This window comes from Pelodiscus sinensis, chromosome 25 (genome assembly GCF_049634645.1).
Source record: "Pelodiscus sinensis isolate JC-2024 chromosome 25, ASM4963464v1, whole genome shotgun sequence".
In the NCBI taxonomy this organism is placed as follows: domain Eukaryota; kingdom Metazoa; phylum Chordata; order Testudines; family Trionychidae; genus Pelodiscus; species Pelodiscus sinensis.
In genome coordinates this window covers 3,454,650-3,470,502 of record NC_134735.1, presented here as the reverse complement: position 1 = coordinate 3,470,502, position 15,853 = coordinate 3,454,650, and the positions used below count along the sequence as shown (strand labels likewise).

Sequence of the window (15,853 nt, the reverse complement as noted above, 5' to 3'; positions counted from 1 at the left end):
CCCATTATTTTGAAATAACAGGCTTGGTAGTGTGGATGCTCACCTTTTTATTTTGAAAAAGTGTAGACACGCCCTAAGATGCCACCGAACTCATTAATTAGCATGTGACACTCAGTAGATTTCCGAGACCTAAAGAAAGGCTGTGTGTAAGCCCAAAAGCTTGTCTCTCTCACTGACAGAAGTTGGCCCAATAAAAGTTATTACCTCACCCATCTTGTCCCTTTAAAGCACACGTGTGTCAAGGATGCGTAGGCAATTGCTAAAATCCTGATGCTCTCAGACACTATGTGCATGTCCTTGCCTCCCTGCACTGCCATCTGAAAATGGCAGCAGAGCTAGGTCACTTGCTGAGCTGCTATTGGTTCCCTGCCTACTGCTGCATGCTTCTGCTCTCCACAGGGATTTGGAGGCCATGTAGGAGAATTTGAGCAACATTAACATATGTGGCAAACAGTGATGGGATTTCTTACTCTTTGTCTGGAAAACATGCCATGTACAGCATCTGTACCTTCAGTCGCTTTGCTTTTCCCTCCTGCTTAGCTTTGCTCTTTTTTTTTTTTTTTTTTTTGCAGATTACCAGAATACTACTGATTTTCTTCACTGCTGAGTGACCAGTGTATATTATGTGAAGGGCATTGCTTGTTAGTGAAAGGAGTTCACAATTCATCTTACAGCAAATTCATAAATTCATTGATCTGCTTAGCGCAAATGAGCGGTAATTATTAATTGAAGAGTATCTGAGGTACGTTAGTCTGTTTCAGCAAAAACAAGGAGTCTTGGAGGCACACTGAAAGACTAACAATTTTATAATGGCATAAGCAAAAGTGGAAACTTATGCCATTATAAAACTGTTCGCCTTTAAGATGCCACCAGACTCTTTGTTGTTTTTTTAATTGAAGGGTAGATAAAGATGTAGGAAGGTAGGAATAAAGTAAAATTGTAAAAGGACAGTGGAGAGAATGAGTGAGCTGATCTGACTGTGGAAATGAAACATGAGGGAGAAGCGTGAGAAATAAGGATCTTTGGGTATGTCTACACTACCCCCCTTGTTCGAACTGGGGGGGTAATGTAGTCATACGGAGTTGCAAATGAAGCCCGGGATTTGAATTTCCCGGGCATCATTTGCATAAAGCCGGCCAGCGCCATTTTTAAATGCCGGCTAGTTCGGACCCCGTGCCGCGCGGCTACATGCAGCACGGACTAGCTAGTTCAGATTAGGCATACCCTCCGGCAGGAGTTAGAAATTAGGGTCTGGCAAGGAAGATTCCTGTAGTGAGCAGAGAGTGGGAAAAGTAATTGGGCAAAGACTGATCCAGTGTTACCTGTAAGCTGTGTGCTTGGGTGACTGCCTAGGAGGGAATCATGATAGAGATGAAGCCGTGTTAGTCTGGTCTAGCTGAAACAAAAGACAGGACTATGCAGCACTTTACAGACTAACAAGATGGTTTATTAGGTGATGAGCTTTCGTGGGCCAGACCCACTTCCTCAGATCAATTTCCTCAGATCAATTTGTGTCTGTGAAATTTAGCCAGGTTGGTGCCTTTGGGAAGCACAGTCTGCAGTGCATCCTGTTCACTTTGTGAAGAGCTATAGGTTCTCTGGGGATGAAAGGGGAGGCAGGCACAAATGCACACGATTCACATAAGTCATGGTTCTGGACATAGCTCCAGAGGGAGCCTGAGCATAGCGTTGCCTGTAAGCTGGGCATTTGTGTGGCTGCTCAGAAGAGATTCAAATGCCAGCTGGCTGATTAGCAGACCGCCCACCGCTATGTTTTTTCTTTCTACTGGTGGTGCACATTCACACCTGTTTCAGTGCACATGAGCACATTTATTCCGCACATGGGTGGAAAAGATTAGAGGGCAGCTGGCTAAGAGCGAATTCTACCGCAAACTGTACTGATCTCACTTATTCCGCCTTCCCCGCAGCCGGCTCTGAGAGCCCCACGGGGCCGGGAGCACACGAGCTCCGCTTCCAATGCAGCGCCCCTGCCCGGCCCCTGCCTCGCGGGCGCGGCAGCCAGCTGCCCCGCAGAACGAGCCCTCGCTGTGCATGCTGGGATTTGTAGTTCCTTCCCCTGCCGCCGCCCGAACCGAGACTCCCAGCAGGGAAGGACCATCCTGCAGGCGGCCGAGGCGCAGAGCGCATGCTCCGCCACGAGCGGGCGGGGCGGGGGGGGTGCACGCCCTACCTTGCTGGGAGGGAGGCCCCGCCCCTGGGCCTGTCCTGCCCCGGGATTGGCGGGTGGGGCGAGAAGGCGGGCCCGGCCCGGCGTGTGCGTCAGGTTCGGTAGCGCTGCGGAAGGGGCCGGGTAAAGGTGAGAGGGAGAATGGAGGTTCCTCCTTTTCATGGGGGGGAGGGGCACTGGGACACATGGGGGGGGGGGGAAGCTGAGTGGATCCTCCCCCCCCAGCTGCTGCCCTTTGCACAGAGCTGGGGGGGGGGTTGCCTGGGGGGGAGTTGTTGGGGGGGGTCTCCTAGCCCCACTCCCCCCCACTCAACACTGAGTCCTGGCGGGGGGGGGGACTGCCCTGGGGGGGGGCGGCCTGTGGGCTCCGGGCAGCGCTGGGCCTGTGAGGTGCGATGGACCCTGTGAGGGAGGGGCCCCTGATCAGCTGCCCCGTGTTTGGCGGGGGGGGGGGGGGGCCAGGGCTGGCTCCTCGCCAGCAGACTTGACCAAGGGGGAGACCCCCCCCCCCCCAAAGAGCACAGACCTGCCCTGGCACAGCAATACCCGTAGACCGGTTGCCCCGTGAGTGTCTGGCTCAAATGAACTCAGTTTCTGCCTCAAATCTCTAACCCTATTCTTCAATTTCCCTACCTGTAAAATAAGGATAGTGCTTAGGGTCCCAATTTTGTAGGGGCAGTTCTGATTTTTTTTTCTTCTATAGGTGCCTACTTTACCTTCCCTCTTTCTCCTACCCCCCCCCATTCTTTGTCACAATTTTTCACATTTTCTGTCTAGTCACCCTCCTAGCACTCCCCAACCCTCAGGAGCATGAGGAGACTTCATGCTTATAAAGTTCTTTAAGACTCTCAAGTGGAAAGCCTTGAATAAGTAACATGAACGATTATTTTTAAGCTTTTCCAGTTTTCATCAGCTTTTCCACCAGAGGTGCTCCTGAGCAACTTACCTATGCTAGTTTCAGCCTTGACTGCAAATGTAAAAGCAATAGTGTCTGCTTTATAAAGAACAAGAGATTTAGTGGCAATGCATGCCATCTCATCCAATGAGACAACTAGTGCATAAGTAAAAAGGTGAGCTTTGATAACTATATCTTTAAAAAAAACAGCAAGCAAATGGTCTGGTAGCACTTTATAGACTAACAAAACATGTAGATTAGTGACAGAGATGCAGCTGTGTTAGTCTGGTGTAGCTGAAACAAAAGAGAGAACGATGTAGCACTTTAAAGACTAACAAGATGGTTTATTAAGTGATGAGCTTTTGTGGGCCAGACCCACTTCCTCAGATGACCAGAGTTATCTTTACAAACTTTTCTGAGGGCGGGTTGTAATTTTACCATGGAATCGGTTTTTCTGAAAGTGTTATCAAAAGCAGATACCATCTCAGATTATCTATGGTTTAGAATTGTTCTGGGTCTTTGAAGCATTGTATGCAGTCACTGCATCTTTGCCATGTGTCTGTGAGAGTTTGGCCAAGTTGGGATACTAAACTTAAGATACCATGTTGTCCACTAAGAAATGACAGAGGCTACTGCATTTAGATTGTAAGTTCTTTATGGTAGGGACTATCTTTTATGTTCCAGGCCCATACACAGCGTGGGGTGCAAAGGGTGTGACTGTACCCCTCCCCTTCTCCCCCCCCAACATCCTTCATGGTCCACAATGGGGCCAATTCCAGCTGGTCTGGGAAAGGCAGAGGCAGTGTGCTGCCAGCCTCCCTCCCCTGTGCTGGGGCTGATTTCCCCGAAACTCCCTTCCCACGGCTGGGGGATTCCTGGGGCTGATTTTCCCCCTTCTTCCCCCAGGACAGAGGCTGGAGGTGGGGTGGGGCAGTGGGGGCACAGCTAGGGAGCAGAGCAGCCACCAGCCCTTCCCCCACAGCTCACCCCCCCTCCCCCCAGCAGAAATTCCTGCATATGGGCCTGTGTTCGGTTTTTTGTACAGTGCCTGCTACAATAGGTTTCTGGTCAATGGGTAGGACTCTTTGGTGCTAAGGTAAATGCTAATAAAAATTGGATGCGGACTGTCCTAGATTGGAATGTTAGTGACTTCAGGTTTTTAAAAGAAAATCCAGTTTTCCAGAATCTGAATATGACTGTTGGCCCTGTTGTTAGCTTTCTGGTTTTGGTGGGTTTTTTTAGAGGGAGGGAAAACAGTGATTGATTCCACAAGGGGAGGAGAATTTCTGCTCTAATGCTCTTTTCATATTTCTTCCTGACAGCGATCAGAAGCAGCAACAGGAGAAATGGAGATGCAGTCGTATTACACCAAGCTCTTGGGAGAGCTCAATGAACAGCGGAAGAGGGACTTCTTTTGTGACTGTAGCATTATTGTGGAAGGCAGGATCTTCAAAGCTCACAAGAACATTCTGTTTGCCAATAGTGGCTACTTCAGAGCCTTATTGATTCATTACATTCAAGACAGTGGGCGACACAGCACTGCTTCTTTGGACATTGTGACTTCAGAGGCTTTCTCCATCATCCTAGATTTCCTTTATTCAGGGAAGCTGGATCTTTGTGGGGAAAATGTTATTGAAGTCATGTCCGCAGCTAGCTACTTGCAGATGACTGATGTGGTCAATTTTTGCAAAACATACATCAGGTCATCGCTAGATATTTGCAGAAAAATTGAGCGAGAAGCTGCCTTCTATCAGGCTGATAGCGGAAGCTCTAGTTCTGCCAGAGAGGGCACTTCTTATGGTACGAAGAGCCACTGCTCTGCCTCTGTCTCTTCTCTGCAAGAAAAGGAAAGGATTTCAGATTGTCAGCGAGATCCTCCCTGTGGTGAATGCAGCAGCTGCCACCCTATAGAATTGGTGGTGAGAGACCCTGTAAGCAGTGACTCTCCAGATGACCTCAATTCTTCTCTGCCCAAAGGGGTAATAGAACCCAAAGTAGAATTTGACTCTGATGAAGTGGAAGTAGAAGTGGGTGAACGACTACAGCAATATCAAACTCCGTTAACCCTTGAGCAGATGGAAGAAGGACTGCACAGCGGCCAAGCCATGGACTTGGCCTGCAATAACTATCATATGAAGCAGTTCCTGGAGGCCCTGCTACGCAACAGTGCCGCTCAAAGAAAAGACGATGTGGTTCATCACTTTGTTCGGGGCTTTGAGGGTAGGCCGGAAGATGCAGGGGTGGCCATGAGTTCTATGATGGACATTCCCAGCGACTGGTATGGTGAGGATACAGGTGAGAGGAGTAGCGACTGTATGTAGAACAATTGAGGAAACTGCTTATGTGTATAACTTTCTATGTTAATTGAATGGTTATTCTCATTCTTGTTCAGTATACATCACAGGAAAATGTTGCTGAATTGTATGCAACAGCAAAATAAGCTATTGTTCTGGACTTCAAAAGAAAGCTGCACTCATTTTGCTCAGTGCAGCATTTGCAGGGTAAGTATTTCTGATCTACACACTTGTATTTGAAATTAGACATTTTTGGAGTCTAATGTCAGTGACCATCAAATAGTAACATAATTTGGGATCACACTGGAATAAAGGATGAATGTAAGAAAAGCTTTACCTCTTATCACTGTCAGTATTGGGAAGAAGAGTTGTTGTCAGAAAGACATACTGATAGCCCCATGGTGGTTGTGCTATGAAAACTGAGAGGGAGAATATTAACAACGCTGCATACTTTCCCTCTAGAAGCAGACTTCCTTCTCCATTGCTGATCTTCAGGGCAGCTGCTTTCACTAGCACAAATGCATGCTGGGATTTCTCAGCACCAGCAGGAAGGCTATGTGGCAGCACCTTCAGGGACCTGAAGAAGAAAGAGCTCATGTAAATATACACGTTTCCTAAAATGGCAGTTAACATTTTTGGGTCTTCATCTGCTTGTAATAAAGTTGGAGGACTATTTCTTTTCCCAAGCACTGTCACTGTTTACCTTTTTAAAAACTGTCTTTAAGGTGGGATCTACTCCTTGCCTGAAGAACACCTCAGTTCTCATAGTCATTCATAAAGCACCAAGTTTAAAAAAAAATGCAGGCAACAGGAATTATTCACAAACATCCTGTATGTATGCTATAGAAAGTAAAGTTAAGTTTATTCCATCACTAGTTCAAACACGCAAGTTGCTTGGAATTCATCAGGTCCATGAGAAACTTTCACTGTTAGTGAATCAGTATTTATCTGATAAAATCATGAACTATTAATCATTCAGTTGGCATAACTGAAATAATGTTTATTAGCAGTATTCTGTTACACTAACAGCTACTGCTTCCAAAATGCTGTGGCAAAGCAGACATCTAAGAGAATAACATGATGTTCCATAGATGTTTTTTTAAATAAAACTTTCAGATTAATCTAGCATTATACTTAAAAATGCACATAAAATCTGATAAAAATCATCAATAATTAACAATGTGCTAAACTTTAACACTAGAAATATGTATTTTAAACTTGCATTCACAGTTCTTCGCTTTTTTGCAAGAATTGACGTCACTGGCACCTAAAGTAGAATATGAAACTATTCTTCATGCTGGTTTTAGTGCTTGTGATGTATTCAGTTCTTCGAGACTCAGAATGCTGAACTCAGGTCCTGATAGCTAAAGTTACGGAGTCCGGTCTAGATATGTGTATGTATATCACGTGGATTATTAGGATATTCCTGGTTTTTATATTTATTGAAGATTTTAGTTAACTTTGAGGCTTCACTATAGCAAAGGACTATGTGTATGTATAACTTAAGTGCATGATTAAAGTACTATTGACTTCAGTGGAACGCCTGATGGTTTAACATCAAGGGTGTTTAAAGTGCTTTCCTGAATTCACATGTAAAGCAATGCACACTTTTTAGTCTCTTAACATCTCTTAACACCTAATCCTAGTTATTACAAAGGATATCTCTTGTCCGTCATGTTTTGGCTACTATCAAGAAGCTCAGTCATGCTAAAACTTAATGTAATCTTCAAATACAATTCTCAGTGTTCGCATCTTCTCTCATGAATTTGATCAATATTTAAATGGATATGTATATTCTCAGTATTGGAGTATTTTGTCTTTTGTTAGTCCCAGTAGAAAGACTTCTAAGACTTGAAGGAGGACAGAGGCATACATTACCTCTTAAAAATGGTCCTATGTCTAAGTTGAGTCACATTACTGTGGCATATTGGAAAACTTGCACTGCTACTGCCCTGTGAAGTACCTTTTCTGTAGCTAAATTGAAGACTTTAGTTTCTAGTGCTGTTAATGACACCTTTTTCAAAAATAAATGTAGAAGATAACAAGATACTTTCAGTGGTTTGCTTGTTGAGTGTTATCTTGCAAACACACCAAAGCAAAAACCAGTTTGGCGATTTATTACATGTTTCTAAAATTGCCTGATTTTCAAGTGCTAGGCACCTGCGGCTCCATCAGCTTTTAAAACAGAGGCCATAAAAATTAAAAATAATATCCAAATGAGTCAACTACAAAGTGGAAAAAATACATGAGTATTCTCGCTCTACCTTACAGGCAAAGATCATCATAAGCAACCCAACTAACTTTTTATTTGTCTAAAATATATTGTTTTCTTTTTAAAAGGTGATGTGTTAGTTGTGCCAATCAAGCTCCACAAATGCCCATTCTGTCCCTACACGGCTAAGCAGAAGGGAATATTAAAACGGCACATTCGCTCTCATACAGGCGAGAGACCCTACCCTTGTGAGACATGTGGCAAACGCTTCACCCGGCAGGAGCACCTTCGGAGTCATGCTCTGAGTGTAAGTTTGATGAAAGCAGACATCTGTTGGAAGCAGGGTTGAAAATAAATAGTAAGCTTCTGTGGTCAGTGTTTTTCAGTTGTTATACTGGTCTATGTGAAGAATGTATACGTATCACATTTTTTATTTAAGGCTGTTGTAAAGGACAGTAGAGGATAGAATGATTCTGCTCCCAATATGTAAGGCCAACTGGGCAAAGATTAAGACTAAGAAATTGACGTTTAATGCAATACAACTATCTTAGTCCAAAACAAAACCTTTGTTCTTAGAAAGGTGATGTGATCATTTGCCCTGCCTGTTTGGTAAATGGTGTTGTGTGTTTCACATTGGAATATATGGAAGCAGCATCCCCCAAAAGGGCTAAAGCAATAAGATAGGCCAACCAGTTTACAATGATGTTTTATTTCTCTTTGATCAGGTGCACCGATCAAACAAGCCAATTATCTGCAAGGGTTGCAGAAGAACGTTCACAAGTAGCCTATCACAGGGATTAAGACGCTTTGGCTTGTGCGACAGCTGCACTTGTGTAACAACTACTCACGAGGATTCAATGCCCATTAACCTCAGTCTGATGGAACCGTCATCAGAAGGTCAAGAAAAGGGTGATACAGACAATGATTGGCCTATATACGTGGAATCTGGTGAAGAAAATGATCCAGCCGATGACGATGATACCGATGATAAGCAGGAGATCCACAGAAGCTTATCAGACCGAGAGGCACTTATGTAGCAACAAAAGGAGGGTGGGTGGATTTAAAGTGTCTCCCCTGTGATTGGTCATTCTACAGCAGAAAACTTCATATTTAACCAGTTTTGTGGAACTGTGTATTTTTATTACTAAACTCCCATTTTGATAGAACAGGTGAGAAGAACTGGATTTTGGAATGTTCACTTTTTTTTTTGTAACTGTTTAGTGCTGTGCACTAGAATTCTGAGGGAATTTCTTGTCCTGGGTGAGCAGAGACTGTCTCCTGTTGTGCTTCTGTACCCTGGCTATGTGGGAAGGATAACACTCTTTGCAGGTGAAGAATCCCCGTAACGATTTGGTACTGAGTTTCCTCCCGCAAGGCTGCCATGGTCCATCAAACCTGGTCTGAAGGGGGCACCATCATCTTTCTAGAAAGAGATGTGGAGAAAATAAATGTAGTTTTCATCCTTAATCTTGGACTTCTCTAAACTATTTTGCAGTCTCATCCCTGTTAATGCTAGGAAAGTCTTATCTGAAACTGTAAATCCTAACTGTTTGTTTAATCGTAAAAATTTAGAATAGGATTTGACCTGAAAGCCCGAGTAAACTACCTGAATAACAAATATGTTAGAGGGAAGTATATTCAGTAGAGAATCTTCAAACACATGCTTATTCATATGTGTACTTAAAGAGCAAGCTTTATTTTGGGGGCAGTTTTCATTGCATTTCCATTCCTGGAGAACAACCGAGCTTGGGCTATGATTGTCTATCTTTATTGCCCATTAGACAGTAGTCCAGGCCTGAGATCTACACAGAACACTTGTTATGTGATCTAGTAAAATAGTGTGTCCAGAGTGCACCAGTTTTTGAAGCAAGACTAAGTGCATTGCCCACCTCTTTAACCATTTAAAGTAGAAGTTATAGCCTAGCAGTCTAGAAAAGTGATTTCTGTGGGAATTCCATTGATAGTAGACTAAACAGCCAGATTTACTGCTGATCTAGCTGAAGTACAATTCCAAAGAGAAATCTGGGCTACGTATATAAAACCACCTTAGCAAACTATTTTTGAAGTCAAGTGAGAAGCCTTGTAAAATTAGAGACTCACTGGATGCAAACCTTCTCTTTTCCTAATGTGATTTTTTTTTTTTTATCTTATGTAGTCAAATATAGTCCTTGGTGATTCCTGTGATGGTTTGTACCCTTTCATTGTCTTATGAATTCATCCAGGTACTGCCTCTTGTTTAAAATTCTAGCTTGGACCCTGCATTTTCCTTGTTGGATAGATACAAATTGGTTTCTGAAGGAACTGAGATTATTTATCTGCCCAGTATCAAATTCCTGTACACTATTAGCTGGGAAACTGTAAAGAGCTCTTGGGTAAGATACTGTTAAACTTCAGACTAAAGAAGACCCAATGTGAAAGGATTCTGTGAAGTGGAGGTGCATACTCTAGGTAGATAGCACTTTCTAATTTGTTTGTAAATGTTTAATGAAAAGCTTATTGTATTTGACTTCACTTTCTGGATCCAGTGCTAGAACAGAGGATTGCAGACAGATATCACTGACACAAGAAGATCGTCTCACTTAAAGACAGTTTTCAATTTTATATTTTTAAAGAAGACTTTACACTGAGCAAACATAAAATGGAACATTTTTATATAAAGAGCAGCTGATTTAACTAGTCATTCTCTGTCCACCTAGTGCTATTAGTTCATAGATTGGATAAGAACATTCTGCCCCATGGGTCAGCTTCTCTATTTGCTTCATCCTTCAGTAAGGCAATAATCCTAGTGTGATATCACAATCTGCTTGTACAGAAGTGATTCTGACATCACACATGCAGCATGATGACTTCATTGCAAGATCAAATTGGAAAGAAAAATGAGGCAAGTCTCTGTTTACCTGTAATGACTAGCAGAGTGGTGGTGGGGAAACCCAAAAGTTAGAGTTGTTTGAAATGTCTCCCCTAAACTTGAAGTTTTATTTAAGTGCTTTCTTTCTAGAAGATACTGTATTTCTTGCTGGATTTATTTTCTGTAATTTAAATTGAGGAGCACAATGCACTACTTTAAAAATAAGCTATTGCATTTGGGTTTTAGCTTATTGCAAAACCTTTCCAATAGTCCTTATTTCATATCGTTTGTAAATTGGAGTTGATGTCTGACCAATAATGTCAGTTTCATCAACATAGGCAATTAATATTTGGGCCAGATTTTCAAAAGAACTCAGCAGCCCATAGCAGTTTGCTTTTAGGCACCTGATCCAGTTTCAATTTTAGGTTCTAAACACTTTTGAAAATCTGGCTTTTATAGGGTAGTCTTCTAAATCACATAAGCGCTTCTGAAAATCCTACCTATAATCCCGCAGGGCTGGTCTTTTTGATTACTGCTCTGTTTCTGTCCAGCCACCCCAAGTTCACGATGGTATTCTGACATCTGCTAATCAGATGAGCCAAGGACTCTGTGTAAGAACATTTGAAAAGCAGTCCTCATGCTTGTGACAGCTGAGGACTGAGTTCCATAATGAAGTTGGGGTAAGAATGTAAATAGTGATTCTGAATCTTCATCAGCATGGCACCTTAATCTCTATGGTTGTGCTACCCGAGAGGTGCCACTTCGGTGTAAATACTAGAGGTCACTAGACTTGGATTATTCGTTGGATCTGGTGCTGGGTAGTGTGTTACAATGCACCTTTCTGGTGATTTAGCTTATCAGAGAAACACTGTAAAACGATGTTGAGGCATGTGCTAGTGAACTCTGAAATTGTGAAGACCTTCACAAGAGGAAAATCAGTGCTCTTGTGAGGGTATATACGCAGTGGATTTAAGAGCTGTGGGAAATACAGCAGTGACCTTCAGCTGTTTTAATTCAGCCTGCTTCATTTGGTTTTAGAAATGTTTCTTGTATGTCTTGTACTTAGAGAATGGAACTGTGTTAAGTTTTGTGTAATGTGGGGGTAAGGGTTGGGGTGGGAGAGAGTTGCATTACAGTTTGAAAGTGACCAGCAAAATTGCAATTTATGTTGATCTGTCATGGCGTGCCACTGTGTCTGTCAATGGGTCCTTAATTCAGCCTCTGTGTTGAGTAGAAAAAGTTATGCTTGATTCAGTTTCCTGTTGACAGATGTTTATGTAGATCTTGTTTGCTAGGCTTCCCACCCAATTCCATGATGTTTCCTTTAAATCTTCCATGTAAATCCAGCCTTTATAAGCTTCGAGAAAGTGACACTACTGTTCTAAACGAATATTCATATGGTGCTGAATGAAAATCCAAAAAAATGTTCTTAGTAGGCTTGTTTCTAATATGATCTTTTCTCTCAAAGTTTTTAAAATTCCACAAACTACATATCTTAAATTTTGAATGCTACATAATTTACATTGTTTAGGAATATACCTCTTAATTTATTTGTTTGCACATAATTGCACTGTTTTTCACTAAAGAAATACATGCTGCAATGATAATGGTGCATTGAACTTGTAAATGTTATCTTCCAAAACTGAGTCACTTAATTTGTTTGAAATTTGAACAGTAATTTTATAGCTGAAGTCCTTTAGTTTAGTTTACCTTAATTAACAGATAATCTTATGAGCTGAGCCTTATTTGAACATCTGATTTAACTACATCAGTGGATACTTGGTGGAGTCTGGAATCTACTGACTTTGTGCAGAATTAAACATAAAGTAGTTGATTAGATTAAGGAAACTCCAAGTTAAGGCACTCACATTTTTAATTCCCAAACATTCAATCCATCCACTCCTGGCAAGGGGCACTATGCCAACAAAAATCAAATTAATGGCAAGGAAAGAGCACCCTTTTAATATCAACTTTAAAATCTAGTCAATTTAAAACAAAGGCTTGTCAGGTACTACTCCTGATTCTTCAGAATACCTTTTATGCTTTTTACAATCATAGTCTCATTTTCAATTTTTTTTAATTACTTTTCTTTCCCTGGTTGTTGGGAAGGGAGAGAGGTTGGAGGATCCTGCACAACTTTCTAAGGAAACAGTGTAACTGTATTGTCAAATGCACATAATCAACTGAACAAAAATCCTCATGATCTCTTTCTTGATAACCTCTTGGATGTTCCTTGTAACAATAATAGGTTTTTAAAATCCAGATCAAGTAAGATTGTTTAAAAGTGTTTACTGTTACCTGTGTTACTTTGTAACCCCTTTAAGTGCAAATTTAAGAAACCCAGAGGGGGGTCCATGAAATTTTAATAGATTGAAAAGGGATCCATATGCTCAAAAAGGTTGGGAACCACTGATAGAGGCATTATTGTATCTTTTGTCATATCTATCCCTTTCCTAATGACCCCTCATGTTTGGTGTCAAGTATCAGAGGGGTAGCCGTGTTAGTCTGAATCTGCAAAAGCGGTGCCACAGGACTCCTCGCCGCTTTTCCTAATGTTTGATATTTTTAATCCACTACACACTGAGTGGACATTTTCAGGGAATTATCCATAATGACTCCCAAGATCTTTAGGTAACAGCTAATTTAGTCCTCCATGTTTTGTATGTATAATTGGGATTATGTTTTCCAAAGTGCATTACTGTTCATGTATCAACATTGGATTTCATCTGCCATTTTGTTGCCCAGTCATCCAGTTTTGTGAGATCCCTTTGTTCACAGTCTGCTTTGGACTTAGTTTCTTGAGTAATTTTGTATTGTCTGCAAACTTTGCCACCTCACTTTTTACCCCTTTTTCCAGATCATTCATAAATACGTTGAACAGCACTGTCACAGGACAGATTTCTGGGGGACACTTCTGTTTACCTCTCTCCATTCTGAAAATTGTCCATTTATGCTTACCCTCTGTTTCCTACCTTTTAACTAGTTACCGAGCCATGAAAGAACCTTCCCTGTTCTCCTTACTTTGCTTAAGAGCCTTTGGTGAAGGACCTTGTCAAAGTCTTTCTGAAAGTCTAAATACACTATCGATTGATTCACCCTTGTCCATGTCTGACACCCCTCCCCGAAATAATTCTAATAGATTGGTGAGACATGACTTCCTGTTAGAACAGCCATTTTCATGCTTCCCCCAACAAATTGTGTTTGTGTCTGATAATTCTGTCATTTTACTATTGTTTTAACCACTTTGCCTGGTACTTTAGGCTTAGTGGCCTGTAATTGCTAGGATCACCTCTGGAGACTTTTTAAAATATTGGTGTCTCATTAGCTATCCTCCAGTCATCTGGAACAGAAGCTGATTTTAAAGGATAGGTTACATACCACAGTTAGTAGTTCTGCAATTTTATGTTTGAGTTCCATCAGAACTCTTGGGTGACTGCCATCTGGTGTCCATGATTTATTACTATTTAATTTACCAGTTTGTTCCACCTCTAATGACCCTTCAATCTGAGACAGTTACTCAGATTTGTCACCTAAGGCTTTGTCTACACTGCAAGTTTTTGCGGCAGAAAATATGCTAATGAGGGACTCATTAGCATGAGTTGTGACATCATTAGCATCTTTTTTTTGCGCAAAAAAAGATGCAGTGTAGCCGCTTCCATTTTGCGCAAAAAAACCTTTTGTGCAAGATCTTTATGCCCCTCCGGGAGTTTTTGTGCAAAATGGAAGCGGCTATACTTAAGGCCAGCCCAGAACATTTTGGCACCTGAGGCAGGGAGTTCAAATGACTCCCACACATGCACCAGCAGACACAATTTTCTACACCCTGGGTCCTAGTGGTGCCCCCCCCCCCCCCCACACACAATCTGGCACCTGAGGCGGCTGCCTCAGTTTGCCTCATGGTAAGGCCAGCCCTGGCTACACTGCTTCTTTTTTTGTGCCAAAACCCCTTGTGCAAAAAGAATTGGCAGAAAATATGCTAATGTTGTGACTCATGCTAATGAGTTCCTCATTAGCATATTTTCTGCAGCAAAAACTTGCAGTGTAGACAAAGCTTGAAAGAATGGCTTGAGTTATGGGGAAACTCCCTCCCATCAGCTGCAGCGAAGACTGACAATTCATTTAGCTTCTCCACAATAGCTGTATTTTCCTTGAGTGCTCCTTTAGCACCTCAGTCTTCCATTTGAACACTTGCAAATGTTCAAAACTAATTTTTATCATTGGAATTCTTAATGTGAAGAAATATTGGTTGGTCATACCATGTAAAAGGGTGGCTTTGCAAGCTAAAATCTGAAGCAAAATTTAAATCGGGTGTCCCTCTTCATTTTGTACATCGTAACTTAGGTGTGTTTATGCACATGCACGGCCCAATTGACTGGTACTAACATGCCTAAAGCTAAGCATGCATGAAAGGATTAGGGTTCAAATCAGTTTGAAAAATTCTCCAAGCCCTTGAGTAGTAAGATTTAGTATGTTTTGAACTGTTAGCTATTCAATACTGCTGAAAACAGAAGTTTATCATGCAAACCTTAAAAAAAATTAGTGTAATTGACTCATGGTATTTAAATCAACTTCCTTGTTTGAACATAAATAGGTAACAGGGTGGGGGGGAACCAAAAATCACTCCAAAAAAAACCCCTACACATATAAAGTAGCTAAACTTTTTTTGCTGGTTAAGGTGAATAATGTGACATCTTGGATCAACACATTTAGAATACCCTAGCTTTTGGCGTTCACAAGGTCCGATGACCAGGTATTAAACCAAGACCTAGAATGTTCACTAAACCAAGAAATAATTAATACACCAGCTTTTGAGCCAACCCCTGTGATGGTACTACTTGGTTTTTTTGGTTGGTTCGTTGGGTTTTTTTGCCTGAAAGCTGATTCAAGTGCCAATCGTAAATTCCTCTGTGAGGGTGAACATGACCCACTCTGCTTAACACTTTTGACCCGCTGAGCCCTGTCCATTGGATCCTATGCACTATATATTACTTATTGATCCAGGAAAGGATTTTTGTGTACCTTTTCCACTTTCAAAGACCAATGCAGCTGTAAACATTTTCTGGGTAATGCAGCATCTTGAAATGATCAATTAGTTAACTAAACCACAAGTTAACCTTCCTGTAGTATTAATTGCTATAACTAAAACATTCTTTGTTTATCTCCTGCATCTGCTTTGTGTTTGAAATTCTTCAGTTTTCCCCACTTTCTCTGTGTCTGATTCTTGGTGTATTTTTCACTAGAAATGCTATTTTCTGTCCAATGAAATGCTAAATTAAGAACACAAGAGACATTTGACTCTTGTTTTAAAAAGTGCCCCAGTATTTCTGTTTTACCATGCAATAGCAATTTTTAAAATACTAATGCAACGTTTTCTCTTTGAAGTGGAAGAACTGACCTCTTCTGGTTCCATAAGCAC

At 41.7% G+C, this 15,853-nt stretch overlaps 1 protein-coding gene across 3 annotated transcripts; it reads left to right on the top strand.

Moving 5' to 3' along the window:
• Nucleotides 1-2,230: 2,230 nt before the first annotated feature.
• ZBTB8B (zinc finger and BTB domain containing 8B) lies at nucleotides 2,231-9,773 on the top strand. 3 transcript variants are annotated; one of them, XM_075908969.1, is made up of 5 exons: nucleotides 2,231-2,317; nucleotides 3,083-3,258; nucleotides 4,406-5,378; nucleotides 7,718-7,896; nucleotides 8,315-9,773. In XM_075908969.1, the coding sequence occupies exons 3-5, from the start codon at nucleotides 4,430-4,432 to the stop codon at nucleotides 8,624-8,626; spliced, it is 1,440 nt and encodes a 479-aa protein (XP_075765084.1). In that variant the 5' UTR covers nucleotides 2,231-2,317; nucleotides 3,083-3,258; nucleotides 4,406-4,429; the 3' UTR covers nucleotides 8,627-9,773. The 3 variants fall into 3 exon arrangements, with proteins under 3 accessions (XP_075765084.1, XP_075765085.1, XP_075765083.1); XM_075908970.1 differs by lacking the exon at nucleotides 3,083-3,258 and having other exon boundaries at nucleotides 2,250-2,317; XM_075908968.1 differs by lacking the exon at nucleotides 2,231-2,317 and having other exon boundaries at nucleotides 2,481-3,258.
• The last annotated feature ends 6,080 nt before the right edge of the window (nucleotides 9,774-15,853 follow it).